Below are 18791 nucleotides of genomic sequence, written 5' to 3'. Positions count from 1 at the left end.
GTGACATACGTGCTGTAGCAAAAGAGGCGTGGGAGATAAAACTTAAGAGGAAGTTTACTATCTTTGGCCAGAAAAAATCATGTTCTTTGAGAATTTTTTCTCGGGTTGTGTCAAATTTGCTCAAAATGTTTATTGATATTTCCTCTATTTTTTCGACCGGAAATGTCGAAGATCAAAGGCGGAAGTGCCGTCGGAACCAAACAAAATTTCGATATAGACCTCCACGAGCAGTATGTCACAGGTCAGCCGGCTAATCTGAAATCAAAACTGAGTTGGCGTTAGCGAAATGAATAAGATTCTTTCGGAGTTGTACCTCGCTTAAGTTATTTGGACCATAGGAAACAAAATGGCGGCCATTTGAAAAAAAATAGGGTTTTTTCATTAATTTTTCTACTTCGTCGGCCAAGTACAAATATTTATATTTGATGGATCGGAATAAAAGTGGTACAACCCGTAGACAATTTAGTTAGCTTCGTCGAAAACAAAGAATCATGCCATTCAGTTCAGTACATTTGAAGTTACCATACCGCGCGATAAAAGAAAGTCATTTCGAGGAGAACGCGTTTGAAGTTTTGACTACATATAAATGCAATGTTATGCACCATACGTTCAATCTGCTATTCCGGGTCCATAAACTAGTCCTTCCTCTTCCTCACAGAGGGCGTTTGCTCGATCTGGGCCATCCTGCACTGCTCCAGAGACGCTCGTACGGCCGGTGACAAGCGGTTTTCGGTCGCTTGAATCCGGTGGTCGTCCGAATGCTTGGCGAACTGCGTCGAATAGATTCCCTGGAAGACGTCCATCGTTGTCATAGTCTTCAGAATTGCTGAATACCCTTCGTTCAAGCTGCTCACTGCCAGGAAAGTCGGAATCTCCACAGTCTTCGCACCAGAATGCAAATGCTCGGGCGCTAACTTCCAAACATGGTCCACATTTGCAGAACACCTAAAAGAAAATGACCACAAACCAATCACTCGAGAAAATGACATGAAAATAATTAGATTCAGCAATAAAAAACACCTCCTGACCGTGCAAGAAAATTACCACATACATAAAATAAATCCAGAGAGGAAAATCCTATTGAATGACCAAGTACACATGCCAAGCAATTCATTATTTACACTAATAGATAAAATAATAGAATAACGTTCGCAAAAAGTATTAATATAATAATACTGTCCAATGTAATAATAATAGAACCCAACATCTTTACACTCACTCATCCATGAACCCCTCCACAGAATACTGAAACGAAAAGTCAAATCAGCTGTCATCAAAGTTTTCAAGCACTCGCTAACACCTAGTACACCGCCCCCCCCCCCTCCCCGAAAAAAAACTCGTCGGCTCTATCCCCCTCTCTCTCTCACACTCATACACACACGCTGTGTAAACATCATAAACAGAAATTAGTCTCGAACGTATACTTCGTTAGGTTGGCAACAAATAGATAAACATACCAAAGAAGATGAAACACGTAATGGAGTCGCAATATTTACGCTGTGAAAAGCAGTATACGACGAAATAGCTGTATCGAGTGACAATAGAACAATACTACACCACAAAAAAGTGTGAGAAACATGGTGAACAGTGTGTGAAAGGCGAGAACACAAAGATGTGATTATATGGCAGTGATAAAAGTGGTAGTGCGACCTCCAGACCAGATATGAGGAAACGCAGATCAGCAAATCGTAAGTAATTACTTTTTTTTTACAAAAAATCGCGAAGTTTGATAATCTATAACTAACACAACTGTATCGTAATAGATCCCGATGATGATGCCTTAGAATAGCAGAAGGCGAAACGCGTATGGGATAAATAAAGTAACTAGAAGCAGAAAAAGGCAGTTTTATTTACAAAACAAGTATTTATATGCTTTTTGCGGAGGATGGCCACACAAACAGAGGAAGACTGCACTGTAGTTCCTTCTCTAGATTGTCGCACAGATGACAAAATGGTAGATATCGAAATAGACGATAGAGGGATAGAGAAACAATTAAAATCGCTCAAAAGAGGAAAGGCCACTGGACCTGACGGAATACCAGTTCGATTTTTACACAGAGTACGCGAAGGAACTTGCCCCCTTCTTGCAGCGGTGTACCTTCGGTCTCTAGAAGAGCGTAGCGTTCCAAAGGATTGGAAAGGGGCACAGGTCATCCCCGTTTTCAAGAAGGGACGTCGAACAGATGTGCAGAACTATAGACCTACATCTCTAACGTCGATCAGTTGTAGAATTTTGGAACACGTATTATGTTCGAGTATAATGACTTTTCTGGAGCCTAGAAATCTACTCTGTAGGAATCAGCATTGGTTCCGAAAACGACAATCGTGTGAAACCCAGCTCGCGCTATTCGTTCACGAGACTCAGAGGGCCATAGACACGGGTTCCCAGGTAGATGCTGTGTTTCTTGACTTCCGCAAGGCGTTCGATACAGTTCCCTACAGTTGTTTAATGAACAAAGTAAGAGCATATGGACTCTCAGACCAATTGTGTGATTGGATTGAAGAGTTCCAAGATAACATAACGCAGCATGTCATTCTCAGTGGAGAGAAGTCTTCCGAAGTAAGAGTGATTTCAGGTGTGCCGCAGGGGAGAGTCGTAGGACCGTTGCTATTCACAATATACATAAATGACCTTGTGGATGGCATCGGAAGCTCACTGAGGTTTTTTGCGGATGATGCTGTGGTATATTGAGAGGTTTTAACAATGGAAAATTGTTCTGAAATGCAGGAGGATCTGCAACGAATTGACGCATGGTGCAGGGAATGGCAATTGAATCTCAATGTAGACAAGTATAATGTGCTGCTAACACAAAGAAAGAAAGATCCCTTATCATTTAGCTACAAAATAGCAGGTCAGCAACTGGAAGCAGTTAATTCCATAAATTATCTGGTAGTACGCATTAGGAGTGATTTAAAATGGAATGATCATATAAAGTTGATCGTCGGTAAAGCAGATGCCAGACTGAGATTCACTGGAAGAATCCAATAGAAACGCAATACGAAAACAAAGGAAGTAGGTTACAGTACACTTGTTCGCCCACTGCTTGAATACTGCTCAGCAGTGTGGGATCCGCACCAGATAGGGTTGATAGACGAGATTGAGAAGTTCCAACGGAGAGCAGCGCGCTTCGTTACAGGATGATTTAGTAATCGCGAAAGCGTTACGGAGTTGATAGATAAACTCCAGTGGAAGACTATGCAGGAGAGACGCTCAGTAGCTCGGTACGGGCTTTTGTTGAAGATTCGAGAAGATACCTTCACCGAGGAGTCGAGCAGTATATTGCTCCCTCCTACGTATATCTCGCGGGGAGACCATGAGGATAAAATGGGAGAGATTAGAGCCCACACAGAGGCATACCGACAATCCTTCTTTCCACGAACAATACGAGACTGGAATAGAAGGGAGAACCGATAGAGGTACTCAAGGTACCCTGCGCCACACACCGTCAGGTGGCTCGCGGAGTAAGGATGTAGATGCAGAAACAAACTTGTTATTATCATGCTTGGCATTACATCCAAACTGGATTTTTCTTTTTAAGTTTGTGACCGTTTTCATTTGTTGAGCTGCTGTAGGTGTCTACAGCTTTATGTCTACATGAGCTCCATCAGTTTTAACGAATGGAGGTGGTGTGGTGCCGTTTAGGACTAGCGCAGAGCGGGCGGCGGCAGAAACTGCGGAAAAACGGCCGGACGTGCGAGATCCGGAAGTCACGCTCCAGGTGGGGCGGATGGCGCCCGCGTCGCCGCCCACACGGGGTCTGCTGCTACAGCTGGAACGGGGGGCCCTGCACGTCTGTCAGTCTACGCCATGCGGACAACGAGACACGCGGCAAACCGGTTGCCCGTCCTACTGCTGCTGTGGGCTGCCTCCAGAGTGGGCACTGCACTGGCGGAGCGCGGCAAACCGCCCTGCAGGGCCGACGACGTCGTGGTCTTCTACACGTCTAAAGCACCGCCTCTGACCTGCTTCATCGACACTGACTGCGATGCGACTAACGGCACGGAAGCCGGTTTCAGACTCGGAGCTCGGTTGATGAGAGGCTCCCCTTACCAGCTGGCCAGTTACATGTGCAACTTCGAACAAAGCGATAACTTAAACAGTAGTGCATTATTTCGGGAGAGTGTACCAGAATTTCAGACAGTCTTCGAGCAGCCGTACTGGATAACCGAGGAGCACGTGCGAATCTTCATTGGAAGCTCAGTTATTTGTCTGTTCGATTCGAATTTACCGGATGATTTTTTCCACCTTATCGTGCAGCGGCCGCACGAAGACGCGCCGTTTAAATGTCGAGTCCGTGACCTTGACAACACTCTCTACCTCAGGTTTCCCGGTTACCCGATAGTCAATTGTGAGTTAGAACAGAGAAGAGTCTTCTCTCCGTCGACTTACAGATTCAAGCTGACGCAGATTGTGGGAGAGCCGTTTTCTTGCGCTTTTCTGGCCTACGATGAGGTGAACCTGGAGGTCGTGGGCACGGAGCAGCAGCTGCACCACACGCTGATTCGGGGGTTCCCCGGCCGGAAGACCAGTGGCCGACCGTGGTTCAACTGTTCTCCCAGGGAGGCCTCGGATAAGGAGCCCGATTTCGAGATACGAATTTCTGCAGGTGACTTCTACAACTGCCGTTTTCTGGATCCTGACGAGGATAGCACAGAAACTGCTGCGTAAGTATCAAACTGAAGTCGTCATCATTTGGTTTTGAAGCTGTAACGCTATCATTTGGTTTTAAAGCTGTATCAGTAGCGGTGTTTGAAGGTTAAATTATGGAAATTCAGGTCCACCTATTATGCATATAAGAATTATCCCCACAGAAACATAACACATTCTTTTACTTTGTCATACAAGTTCAAACCTTCGAACGTCCACAAGTTTGCTTTGTTGCTATGTCGCTGAGCAAAAAGCAGTACAGCGAACCAAAATGTGAGCCTTTGTCAAGTTCGATATTTTAACTTCTGGTGGTAATTTAGTTAGGCAGAATTACCGGTAGCACTGGCAGGGAAATGAACATAAACGAATGGGTAAGAGAGAAAATGGGAGCCGAAGATCTCCCTTTGTTTCCTTGTTTACTTGGTTAACTGTTTTTCACATACCTAGAATCGCACATCATTCAGTGTTAGTCAACTATATATTATTCATATTTACAGAATATAAATTGCATTTTATAAGTAATAAAAATAGCAGCGATTCTATGTAGCCAAAGCAATGACTTCTGTGGCAAATACAGTTTACATGCACAAACACAAAGAATATATATGACTGTTGTTATTATTTCGTACTCAGTAGAACATCCTTCATCATGATCAAAGGCAAGAGTTCCCTGTTATTACTGATAAATGTGAAAGCTATTTACGAATAACAGAAAAATGTTTTACTTCATTTCGATGAAGTATTGAGGCGATGTTTGAAATATTTTTGTCTTTTTTTATTTTTCTTGCGGAAAATGCGTTTTTTAGAACTATGTGATAAATGTGTATTGTTTCCTTTATTTTTAATACATCATCCATTGCAAGTCAACTATTTTAGAATAAAACATGAATTATCCACTGACGGTTTCAGTTTTTCTGCAAATGCTGTTTATTAATAAATGACGGACAAGAGGATAACTATGTAGAATAAAAATGTTCCGTAGGTTTCACGGTCTTTTATATATTCTCATTCAATTTCCAGACGGTTCACCGCTTCCGGGTTTCAGAGGAATTTAGTAAGATACTGGTCTCATATATAAAGAAAGTAATCCTCGCGAAGATAGGCCCGATAGGTATGCAACACACCCAACATACCGGCAGTGCGGGTACGACCTTAAGTGACCAAAGCTACTAGGGAAACTATCCTAGTCTACACTTACTTATAGAGTGCGGATGCCTATGTTTGTTTTACAACTCTAGTTGCAGTCAATAGGTGTGCACTGCATCGAGGAGTGTTCTTTTTGCCAGTTAGCCGGGCCTTAGTGACGTACTATTTTATGCTGTATGACATTACTTTTGCTTTATTTGCTTCTTTCACATCCTGCTGAAAAAGGTAAACTTTTAAGGAGGGGCAAACAGACTACAAATTTGGTATACTTTGAAGAGAATTTACTTCGGCATTCACCTAGTAACTTAGAGACTATCTTAAATTTATTTTGGGGAAAAAAGTTATATATGACTATACTGAGTGTGTGTGTGTGTGTGTGTGTGTGTGTGTGTGTGTGTGTGTGTGTGTTGGAAATCTGAAGACTTTTAGTTCTCTATACATATAATTGTGACAGTATTGCACCTGGAATTGTTTCAAGGGGACCAGTCGTGAAGAAACCTCCATCAGGAATCAATGTTAAAATGGGCATATCCGAGGTACACTTACTGAAGAAACTGTTAGAGATAAAGACGCAAAACGTTTACAGAATACTGATGAAAAGTTAGTTACTGTATTTTATGTATGGCATGAGTAATGCTTCTTTGTTCTAAAAGAGAACAATTACAACTCCTTTAAACACCTTGGAACTTATAAAGTTTTTCTTTAAGTCACTACAAGTCTCTTTTGTATCTGATTAATCGTTATTTTATTAACAAGAGATACTGAAAGTTTGATCTCCCTATCAATGTTAGGTTATGAGGAAAGTGTAACAGAATTTCAAAAATTGTAGTTTTGAGAAAAACTATTTTAAAATTTTATATACAAGAGACTAATGTACATAACAATACACATACACTTCTAAAACATTCCAGGACTACACTGTGGCTCAGATTCTTCCTTTTCACCTTCTTTTCTTTGATGTTCTGCTAATTCAGGCTCCTTGGTAGCATTTCGTGCAAATATATCAGCGTAGCAGATACAGTTCACGTCGATGTTTTTCAGTCCCCTTTCAGTATTGATACTATCCTTTCCTTAACACAACAGCATTGAAGCATACCACTCCGTCATGAACAAAAACTTTAGGTTTTCTTTTTCAGTTTTAGCAGCCTTGTCCAGATAATAGATTTCAAACTTCCCCACAGATACTGAGTTGTACCATGGTGATCCTTTTCCAAGAGCTCCTGTTGGCTAAGGTCTTTGAAAATTGGTTTGACAGCAATAGGAAGGTTTCTGGAATTGAAAGTTTATGCATATAACTGGAAGCTATATCTGGGTTACCGAATTTGCACCAGCTGCCGAGCCTCTGTGGCCAAGGTGATGTTGTGGTTTCGCACTCGTTGAGATTTTATAAAAGATATAGCCCGAATAGCTCTTCTCAGTATTTCTAGATCCTGCATATTCCACCTTTCTAAGGCCATCTTTACCAACAAAATATCTTCCCCTTTTTGTCTTCAAAATTCGTGATCCTACTCTTTTCTGTACATACCCTATACAATGCAGTTTATTAATGATGACTATAGACCCAATTCCTTCTAGCACTTTCTGACAAGCCTTACTGTACCCATCCCCAAGAGAGACTGTATACAGGAGAGCTCTTGAATGCCTAGACCTTCTGAAAACGTTAACAGCACCAGCCATTCCCATACCTCCACTGGAATCATTATACTCTTTTTTGCACGTGGGATTTCTGCTACAGATTTCATACAACCTAGTAATTATTTCAATATCAAGGACCTTCCCCGTATCAAAAGAAGTGGCTGGCAGCACCATTTGGGGATTTAAGTCTACGTTTGTGACAACTGCCATCAAAACCTTAGCTTGGATTTTGGATCATTCAACTGAACTTCTTTTGCTACTGTGCAACACAAATAATCTAATTGCTTACTTCAGAATGGCCCTATGTCCTCCTCACATTGTTTTGAGAAAGACGGAAAAAACTGTTTTAGTATTTTATATACCAATTTCTTAATCATACGCCGTGACCATGTGAGATATATAGCATGAATAATTATTCTGACGTATTATGTACTCAAATATTGTGTCTATTTATTGACAAGAGCTGAATATTTCTCTTGGACGTAGGTCTTTTCTTAAATAACTGAGAAATAAAAATCTTAAAACCTTTAAATCACATAACCAAATCGTTTAATGAATTTGTAAGTAAATTTTCGAGGCAGTGTTTAAAGAATTCACAGTATCTATTCATGAAAACCAACTATTTATCAATATTGAAAATCACACATCTTCTATTTTTTATGCTCGCGCAGCAGTTGGCCACTGTCGAACAGCATTCCAGAATTCAAGGAGGTATTCTTTCTGGACTATGTAAGCAGCCGACTTCTTTATATCTAACATCTTCTTTGAGCTGATAGGAATGCAGTCATCTGAATAGGCCCGAACAGCTGGAATGTTGACGTTGGATGAGAAATTTCAGGTAGTCCTAATTTGAATGTGCGGGTATATAAACCATTGATTGTACTTAGTCTGCTACAGTCCCAAATACTTCATCACTGAAGGTAAAATGATGAAATGTTGAAACAATGAATACTACTTTAAATTCCGTTAGTATCTGTCTCTAGCGAATGAGTTGTCCTCTTGTTTAGTCTCGTCCACCACTCCTTGAAGTCCAAGATTTCATCTGCTGAAATAACCTTTACAGATGATTGTTGACTTGCACTCGATGATGTGATCATTTCAGTGTAAACCATAATAGTATACACTCTGTCAGTTCTTAGCAATGATCACTTGATTGTACCAAAAGCTCTATCAGACGGTAAGAAAGAGTGTCCCCTGACAGAAAAGAACACCTCTTTTCCTGAAATTTTCCAGTATCTACAAAAGCTTGACACATTCTTATTAAACAGTGATTTTTGTTTTGCGCTGGGCAGTAATCGCAAAACAGATTAATAGTTTTTATGTTCTTGGCGATGCACGTAGTGAGGGAGTGATACAAGAAAGATCACAATCGTTAGGACCTCTTTGGGCAGCACCTTCGTGATAAAGGTAACAAAATGCCGTATTGTCTTTCAAATTGTGAATGCCGAAAACATTAACCGTCAGCTTCGGGAGATAAAATAGGTCTTGAACATGTACTCTTGGTAGATGAAGATTCCGCATTAAATCGTAGCTCAGACTCAAAATATGTGTATTTTCTTTGGACAGCCTTTCACTTACATTCAAAGCAGTATAAATTTCCTTGATTTTTCTCTTGTGCACCATTAAATCACAAACTGCAGTCCATCGAGATGCCTAATTCAAAATTTTGTTTTTAATTTCCATTATTAAGTGGTCACATTCACACCACTAGTCTGCCTGTGGTCTGCCGAAATGAAGGTAAAAACCCTGCTTAAACATTCACATATTATTCGTATTTGATCGGAGAAATGGGTTTCGCTTGCACTTAATAAAGGCACACTTTACCAGCATAATGACACTCTTTCGCCGGAAATGATGACATGTGCTCACGAAATTTGGCAGTTTCCAGCTCTAATGTTAAAGTACCGCTCTTTGACGTTCCTCATTTCTCTTTAGCGATTTTTCCAAGCAAAAGTAGCAGTATTATTCTTCCCACTTTTTCGCCAGCTGCGAATGCTTGTCTGCAAATTTGGATACGATTTGTTCACATAATTCAATGAAAGAATTTGCCTTTGGACTTTTTACTTCCCTTGGTCTATGTTCTTTCACTTTTTCTGCCCATATTAGGCTCTGAAGGCAAAGATCTTGTTCATCTTTACTACTAAGATTCAGAAAACGTGTGACGAATTGATAACTGATCATCTTGACAAATGCATTCAAAACACATAGAACAGCATATACAACGTTGTCCCAGAGATTTTTCTGGTATTAGCTTACTGCGGTAATTGGTGTGCTCCAGTCTCTTTAGTTCAGCAGTTTTAATTATATTTCGTTCATACTGCTCAGGATGACATACACCTTTCCTCCTCTTTTTCTCATGGATAGGTTCAACCTCACGATCAGACTCACTCACATTAATAGAATATCAGACACTATGAGGACATAGTATCAAATCTTACTGCTTGCTCTACAATAATGACTTCAAAACAAACCTTAGATGCATTACTTATATCTTTTTCCCGCCTTTTCTGAGAATTATGGCTTCTCAGTAGAGTACATGAAATTATCGTTCAGAACTGTTGAGGGCAAAGACTCCATATGTCCCGGTCATGGGACTCTTTTGAAACCAAAGAGAATTTCTCCGCTATATATATCAGCTATTTGATAAAACGCGGATGTCCTTTCCACACTCAGCGATGAGTCTACCGCTAAAGAACACTGAAATCAACATAGCACGAAATGTCATGAGACTGGACTTTTGCCAATTCTGAAATAAGCGATTCAATTGCTGCACTGGGGTCAATACTCAGCAAGGCAGAGCAAAAGTGGGCATCGCACTTAGGTACCGCGCATCACGAAAAATTGCTTTTATTGTTATGATATCTACTAATTCTGTTTTATAACTTTTCTGTAGGCTGCAGAGCGGCCTATTATGCTGCTGCCAGCCCGCCCCTCCCTCTGGGGGGGGGGGGGGGGAGGGATCGAAATACAACAAAGAAAAAAAATAATAATTTTCAGATTTCTGAATTTATATCAGCCATACGATCGTTGTGTCACGGCAGGACACATTGGAAGAATCTTTGACAATATTTACCGTGGTGTAGCTTTTATACATTCTGCATTAGGATATGGAATGAACGTTTGGGCAAACTTGGGCATAACTTATAGTGACTTGGTTGTGCCACCGTTGCCTCGGTTGCCTGGCCTCATTATTTTTCGTAATTGTTGTCAGATGTATGATCACATTTCCCATTATATATTCTCCAACTGATGTTTTACATTTGAAAATGAGAATTCATTGAAACCAGTAATGTTATCCTTTCTTTTAAAGAAAAATTCTGTGTACTGTGACTACGGATTTGATATTGTAGAGTAAAAAACAACATTTAACTTATAGTTCCACTCCTTTACAACAAATAAACATTTAACTTTAAAGTAAATTTTATATTGTGTTAAGGTAGGCGACTTGTGACGGCACGGTTGGAAGTAGGCAGTGAAAAGAAGCGGCCAATGACAGGCTAGATACATGGGAATACACAGGATAGAAGGGTTGAATGAGAGTTGTTTCGGGATGAGAAAGGACATTTCGTCCTGGAAGACAGTGAAGTTCGTGCAGGGAGATGGACGAGTGACGACTGCGTGTGAGTATCGTGCAGACAAGTCGTTCATCTTGGAAGGCAACCGCTCCTGCCCGTCGTCACCGATTTTGACCAGATTTCTGTTACATACAGCACTTGGCCAGAAGTGAATCACTGAAGCGGAAGCTCCAGATGGCTAAGCATCTTGAAAAAAGTAGCATTTCTAGCGCAGGTCGGGCGGCGCTTGAGGCATTAATGTTAGCGTTGTTTCCAAGCGGCTGTTGGCGCAGTGGAAACGGTGCAGAAGGGTTATCAGAGGGTCGTGGTTTCGAGTCGGTATGCTGGAACTTTCCTTACTTTCAATTTCTGCGTTACTTGCACAAGCAATAAACCGAACTAATGTGCAGGATATTTTATTTATTAGTATTTTAATAAAAAGCAGGAAGCTGAAAGGCAAACGAAAATTTTGGATTGCAAATAAAATTGCAGGAAGGGATTCTAAGGCGTATACGAGAACTTCGTAAGTAAAATTAGACACTTTTGTTATTTTACAGATGATGATTTACACTTGTTCACGTAATATTCATCGCAAAAACTTGGTAAGCAGTAATTTTCTTGGGATCTTTTTAACATCAGAAAGACCGAATTTTTACAATTTCTTGGTTTTTTAAAGTTAATATAGAAAAAAAACTTGGTTTACCCTTATCAAAGTTTCGCAGTTAACCAAGCGTAAACTATCATTTAGCCAAATATTGCCGAGGATAGCTTGTGATGTACAGTAAAATGTAATTTAATGCAGTCTTCTCGGGATGTGATTGCATTTTGTCTCTCGATGAGAAAAAGCAGTTTTGAAGCTTTTTGATCAAATCATTTACCTGACGATAAAAACAGACATCGCAGGTCTGGATTAGCTCCCGGAGCTGTTCGAAGGTCAAAATGATCCTAACGGAATACGATCTCTTTTACAGATTAATTAATCCCTTCTTGGAAAGCTATTTGCGCAGTCATCGTAAATGCTGTAAGTACAATACTTTCTAGTAAATTTATTTGCGATTCCAAATTTTTCTTTGCTTTTGCTTTTCACGCCTTTAAAGAAAAAATTAATAATAACAGTACACTGAGCATTACTTCGGTTTATTTGCAGTGTAAGTAACGTAAAAATTGAAAGTAAAAAAGCTTTCCGCACTCGGATTCGACCGAACGAACTTCAGATTATCTTCCCGCTGTGCCAAACACTGCCTGGAAACTATGCTAACACAAAATGGCCCACGCCTCGCTCGACCCGCGGCAATTTATTTTTCCCAAACGCTTGACCATCTGTAGCTCTCATTTCTGTCACTTTTATTTCTGGCCAAGATCCACATATAAATTTGGACGAAATCGGTAATGACGGATAGGCACGGTCCCCTTGTTAGTTTCTGGGCAGTATGTAGCAGCGTAAGCAAAAGCTACAGTTTAACGAAAGAAGTGTGGGACTCTGATGTTTTCGCGAATCATTTTGCGGTGTTGTGAGTTGTAACGTCTCCGTCAGGTGACGTGATAAAAAGAGTGATTGTTGTGATCAGACGAAACTATTAAGTTACGCATAAGTTGGTGGCGTTTTTGTTTTGCAAGCTAGTATTCCGGTTGCTATGGGTTTATTTATAGACTATCATTTTCTATTTGTGGTTGACTGTTGCTATTTCAGTTCTCACATTGTCATTTTCTCATTTGGAGATAGTTAATGGGGCTGTGGACGCTATAAAATGGAGTGCTACGTGGAGAAACGGGAATATTTCCAACATATTCTTCTGTTTGAGTTCAGTAGCAAGGTGACATAAGAGGAGGCAGCCAGAAACATTTGCGTCGTGTATGGTGATAATGCCATTGGTCATCTCACTGCTAGCTTTAAAGAGGATCGGTTTGACATTAGCGACTCTCCACGTTCAGGATGACATTCGGGGTATAATGAAGATCGTTTAAACGCATTAATCCACAATGATCCACATCAGTGCACTCGATAACCGGCAAATGTCACGAGCCGTGATCGTTCCACGATCATGTCACATAGGCATGCAATGGGGAAGGTTCGAAAATCGGGTGTATGTGTACCGCATGCTCTAACCCAAAACACAAAAATCAGCAGTTGGAAAAATGTGCATCTCTGCTTACTTATTATCAATTGACTCGGGAATAACGCCGAACATTCCTATCCTGTATCCTCCAAGGTAACGAGAAATGGTAAATTTATGCAAACATTAGGAGAAAAACGAGTGTTTAACCCCAAACAAAACAGCAACTCCCATTAGGAAGGCTTGCGTGCATCCGCAAAAGATAATCTTCTGCATCTGGCGGATCAACCCCGATGTAGTGTACTACGATTTGCTTCCCTGAGGTGTAATCACCACTGCTGACATTTATTGTCAACAACTGAGACCTCTTTCAGACACAATCCAAGAACAACGAGCTGTAAGACTAGATGAAGTGATACTATTCCACACTAATGCCTGCCCGCATTCTTCTAGACTGACAGAAAACGCTACACAGGAGTCGGATTGCAAAGGCATTCCTCACCCACCTTATTCACATGATGTTGTGCTCCCAGATTTTCACCTTCTCCGATCTCTGTCGAGTAAGCCAAGAAGGATCCTTTCGGGATGAAAATTAGCTCCGAACATGGCTCGTCGAATTCTTCGCCTAAATAACACGTGATGTCTACAGTCACGGAATCAAAAAGCTACCCCAGCGTTTGCAGTTATGTGTATCTGTTTAAACTTGTGGAAAAACGCTACGAACTTTTGCACCTACCCAATACAATAAGCCACAACAGTGGCTTCTTTGAGTGCTCTAGGAGATGGTTCCTTTTGAACAACAACAGATGAAATGTTTGTTTACTTTATTACATAAATGAATAAAAGATTTACTTAACCTTGACACAGTTCTTTTACCTCAGATGTGCTTGATAATTTACAACACTGTCATCGACTATGAAAACATCGCTTTATGCGCTGTGTAACAAACTGTTCTCTTGAGGTACAGTATTCGACATTTACAACAGTACAAATTCATCTGCAACTTTAACTGTCACTGTTCCATACGAAGATGTTGACTGCTGTAGCTGTGATCTCGAATTGGGCAGAGCTCTTGCATGCTGAACACTAGACTGACCTCAGTACGAGGCCAACGCAGTGCTGTGGGAGAGGCGTGACCCATACGTCGTCGTGGATAGCAGTCAACCCTCGCCAATGTCCTTGGTATCAATTCGCGTTGCCGACTCTGGAGTGGCACCGCTGTTTCTGGATGATGCCACCGTAATAAGTGAAAAAAAATGATTCAAATGCCTCCAAGCACTATGGGACTTATCATCTGAGGTCATCAGTCCCCTTGACTTAGACCTACTTAAACCTAACTAACCTGAGGACGTCACACACTTTCATGCCCGAGGCAGGATTCGAACTTGCGACCGTAGCAGCAGCGTGGTTCCGGACTGAAGCGCCTAGAACCACTCGGCCACAGCGGCAGGCTAATAAGTGAAGCAAATGAACTTTGCATTTATTGTGATATTAGTGAAACACTGCACATTGGCTGCCAAATGGCTTTCTTATGGCTACAGTTTTCGGCCTCTAAAGGATTGGTTTTCTTTAATAGACATTTTTATTTGAAAATATAAACTACAGTGTCATGTAGTTTAACCTAACGGTCTGGCATATCAAAAAGAATTATCAGATTTTTTTTTAAAAAAATCACACCTATTACGTTATTTGAGTTGAGTGCGTGAACAACGTACTGTTCTACAGAGAAAACTCTCGAGTTTTACATGGTTCCCTCTAGGTAGAACCAGTGTGCATCCACTTCAGTTCTTGTAAAAATAGTGTCGACACAACAGAAGCGTTTTGTGTTCTACGTTTTGCACACTGCGGGGTTAGTAATAACTGTTCAGCGTGACTTTCGTAATAGGTATTATGAGGATCCTCTTACAGCACAAAGCTTTAGGCGCTGGCATGAACAACTCTGAGAAATAGGTTGTTTGTGTAATGGCAAATCGCCGGGCCGTCCCTGAGTGTCTGACACAGACGTCGAGCGCATCCGCCATAGTTTCACAAGAAGCCCGCAGAAATCTGTTGGCTGTGCAGCTCGACAGCTCAACATTCCCCCGATGTCCGTTTGGCATGTGTTGCGTCGATGTTTACATGTGGAACTATACAAAGCTCAGCTTCTGCAAGCTCTTCATGAAGGTGGAAAACAACACGTGTGGAGTTCTGTAATTTCATTCTCGACAAGATGGAGGATGACAGTTTTCTTCCACACTTAGTGTTTAGTGACGTAGCAACATTCCATTTAAATGGAAAGATGAACCGTCATAATGTGAGGATATGGGTTATGGAACAACCACACGAAGTTGCACACCGTGAGAGGGACTTTACGAAATTTAATGTGATTTATGCAGTTTCACTGGAAAAGGTGTAGGGTCCATTTTTCTTTGCCGAGGACACTGTTACAGGACACACATATCTCTATATGCCCGAGAACGCTCTTGTCCCGCAGTTGGAGACTAATTCGAAGGACTTCATTTACCAACAGGATGGGGCACCACCACACTGGCATCTGGAAGTGCGGGAATTTTTAAAACAAAGGATTACTGAAGGATGGATCGGTCATTCTGGGCCAATGGTACAGCCTTACATTATTGGCCTCTAAGGTTACCGGACCTGACTGTATGTGATTATTTCTTGTGGGGGTTTGTAAAAGACTCTGTTTATGTGCCCACGTTACCAGCAACAATAAATGAACTGAAACATCGCGTAAGAGCAGCTGTGGAAGCTGTAACTCAAGACATGCTCACTGTAGAATGGAAACAATTTGAATATCGCATTCACGTATGCCGTGCATCTCAAGGGGGGCATATTGAACACCTATGAAAATGTATTAAAAAAAACTTACTGAGTTTTCCGTTCATCAAAAAACAAAATTCATTGTTTATGTTTATTAGTTTCAGAAATATAGACGAGCCAAATCGGGTGAATCTTTTTGATACGGCCTGCATTACAATATTAGTACTGGCGCAGGTCATTGGAAACACACCAAGGCGTAAGTGCCTAAATAATGCTACAGCGCAAAAAATCAATGTTGTATTGCTATTGTATTGAGGTATTAAACTCTTCCACCAGTATATCTCTTTGTTCTCCTAAGTTTCAGTGTTTTCTACTTCGTTTTACGTTTCAGTTCTAAACATGAGCTTGTTCTTTATCGACAGAATCATTAAATAGTGCAACCAAATGACTCAGACATATTTTTTGTGTGCTTCGCACTGAAACTTCATGTTTCCTTGTCTTCACTTCTTGGGCATTTGTACATCTTCCCTTCTTGTTTCTTTCATAGTCTATATTTCTGTTTACAAGCCATGGACTTTAAACTAAAGTTCTTTGGTTTACATCGTCTTCTGTTGTCATCTTGGCCACATTTTGTTTGCTGGACTGGGGTAGGGACGTGGTCGTTGCTCTCTTGTGTGAACCTGTTTGTAATAGGTGAACTACTAGTTCACACAGGAACAAGCTTCTGGTCTCGGTCTCATTATTTATGATAAATATTAATTGAGCATTTATTCCAGAAATATCCAGGATATGAAAAAATATTACGCAGGAGCAGTGTCTTGCTTTTCTTCAAGTGGTGAAGGTGGCACACGTTCCATCCAATGTATCGATTCCTGTTTTGTGGAACTGTACATTGTGATAATCTCAGGTTACTTTTTCTCTCGTGCACTGTTATTTCATTATCGAAGTGCGTAGATGAAAGAAGTATCACGTTCTTGTTCGTTTTTGACATATACGAGTTGACTTCAAATCCCTTCGAAATCCAAATAAATTACTGTTTACATCACGTTGCTCCAACTTCACAAATTCAGGAGCAAGTTCAGTTTTACTTTACGCAAATTCCAACTAAAGTAAGTTTCATCTTCAGCAGCTCTTTAGACAAGCTGCAGCAAGTGTCAGCCGTTATATTAGGCCAGTCCGCTCAGCTGACTTTGCTCGGGCAAATTACCACATCTTGCGGCGAATTTTTAACTTTGTATGGCTGTTTTTCGACGTATGTATATCCATAAAAATGGCGTACCAGGTGCTGACATCACAGAGCATTGGGATCTTAAGACAATAATTAGATAGCTTGCTCCTGACGAAAACTGCACTTTCCTCTGAAAGCGACTAACTGTTCATCCACTGTAGTACATTCAGAAACTACGTAGTTCTTGCTACAGTTCGCCTGGAACAGATCAAATACTCCTAAGTGTAAGTCTCTCCACTTTCTTTATCTCTTGCTTGCTTGGATAGTTTCACGTTCCATGGCATCAAAACGTGTGCGTCTGAACAGGAACTTGGTACCGGTACAAACTCACCGTAGTTTGAAATTTTTCAGTTTCAAAACCATTTGCGTGCCATAGGTGTTTTGTGCTCATTTGTCAACGGCGGTAAAATCCAATCAAAATAAGTAATCAAAGGAAAGCCTTAATTTCAGCCACATGTGTCTCTTTGGCGTTTCGTTTCCGTGCAAATTTTCCTGTATTGTTTTTTATGTACACGTTAGCATATCCACATATTTTTTCGAACATAGGGAGCACTCTAAGACCGATTTCGCAGTTCTGGTTGAAACTCTCACAACTGAGAGATGATTAATAGTATTTTAAGATGGCGTCCTTACGTTTCTTGGCGGAGTTTTCTTCACCTATTTAGTTCATTATCATTTTTCCTAGTACAAACTGTTATTTTCATAACAGACTGCATTATCATCAACATCCGCCTATGTACTAGTTTCATATTGCAGTTCCTCGTACTCGTCAGATGGTTCTGCATCTGATTTATCGTAAGTTATAGCTACTTCAACTTCTTCACGCAATCTCTGTATTCGTCTTTCGTCTCCATACTGCAGACTGCGTTGTTGCCGTATGGTGACAAAAATCAAACTGGCTCCAAGATTTTTAGTTCATTTGGAAAGCAGTTACAATGGCAGTACTAGACGACACGGGGTTCACTTGATATAACGTGAAATTCGAAAACAATGAAATGTGACTGTCAGCACAACTCTCTGAGGAAGGCCATCTGCAGCAGCAGCTGAAACGTTGCATAATTTTGCATACGTACTGTCGGTGCGTTCACATACATGGTAGTATTAACATTTAAGAAAGTTTCGAATTTAAAGGAACCTGTATCTCACCTATACCAATCACCCCTGTAAAATTCAAAAAATCCTATGAAACGGTTGTATTACCATGGTATCACTAAATATCTGATCTCTATTGACGACAAATGTCAAAAACTCAAGATTCATGTCGATTACAGAGAAAAATATTGTGTTTAACTTTTCTCTATATTTTTGCTTCAACTGTAAGTCCGTAGTTTAATCTCTCATTTCGTTTGTTGCAGCAAACGTTTCTTCGGGTGGTAAGGAGCGGCCAGGATATCCCATTCTGCATCAGAAAAATAACAGAGCCTTGTATTATATCCATGTACACCGAAATCAGATAATTAAAGTAACTTTCATTCATTTGCGTATCAAACTTCTTGCCTCAATGAATAGCAGCTAGCCTTACGAGTATGTTAATGAGACGGCGTGTGGCAGCTATGGGGTAAGTTAATAATATATCACAGCGTTTCGCAATGACAGAATGAAAATCTCCATGGTTAATCCCGCATTTCTGTTAATGTTAGCAACAACTAATACAACAGGTCTAGTTTTGAAAGATGTTTCGGAAAGTTCTGCTTTGTTAATCGTCTAAAGATTCCTGTAAACTGAATCTTCCGAAAACTCATCTGGTTTATATACTGATAAACTAT

The 18791-nt window shown here is 40.6% G+C and overlaps 1 protein-coding gene across 1 annotated transcript; it reads left to right on the top strand.

The window, feature by feature from the left end:
• The first annotated feature begins 3772 nt into the window (after positions 1-3772).
• Positions 3773-18501, top strand: LOC124798602. The gene is made up of 2 exons (XM_047262075.1): positions 3773-4665; positions 18381-18501. The coding sequence occupies exons 1-2, from the start codon at positions 3809-3811 to the stop codon at positions 18400-18402; spliced, it is 879 nt and encodes a 292-aa protein (XP_047118031.1). The 5' UTR covers positions 3773-3808; the 3' UTR covers positions 18403-18501.
• The last annotated feature ends 290 nt before the right edge of the window (positions 18502-18791 follow it).

Source organism: Schistocerca piceifrons, chromosome 5, assembly GCF_021461385.2.
Source record: "Schistocerca piceifrons isolate TAMUIC-IGC-003096 chromosome 5, iqSchPice1.1, whole genome shotgun sequence".
NCBI lineage: Eukaryota > Metazoa > Arthropoda > Insecta > Orthoptera > Acrididae > Schistocerca > Schistocerca piceifrons.
This window is presented reverse-complemented; position numbering and strand designations above follow the sequence as displayed.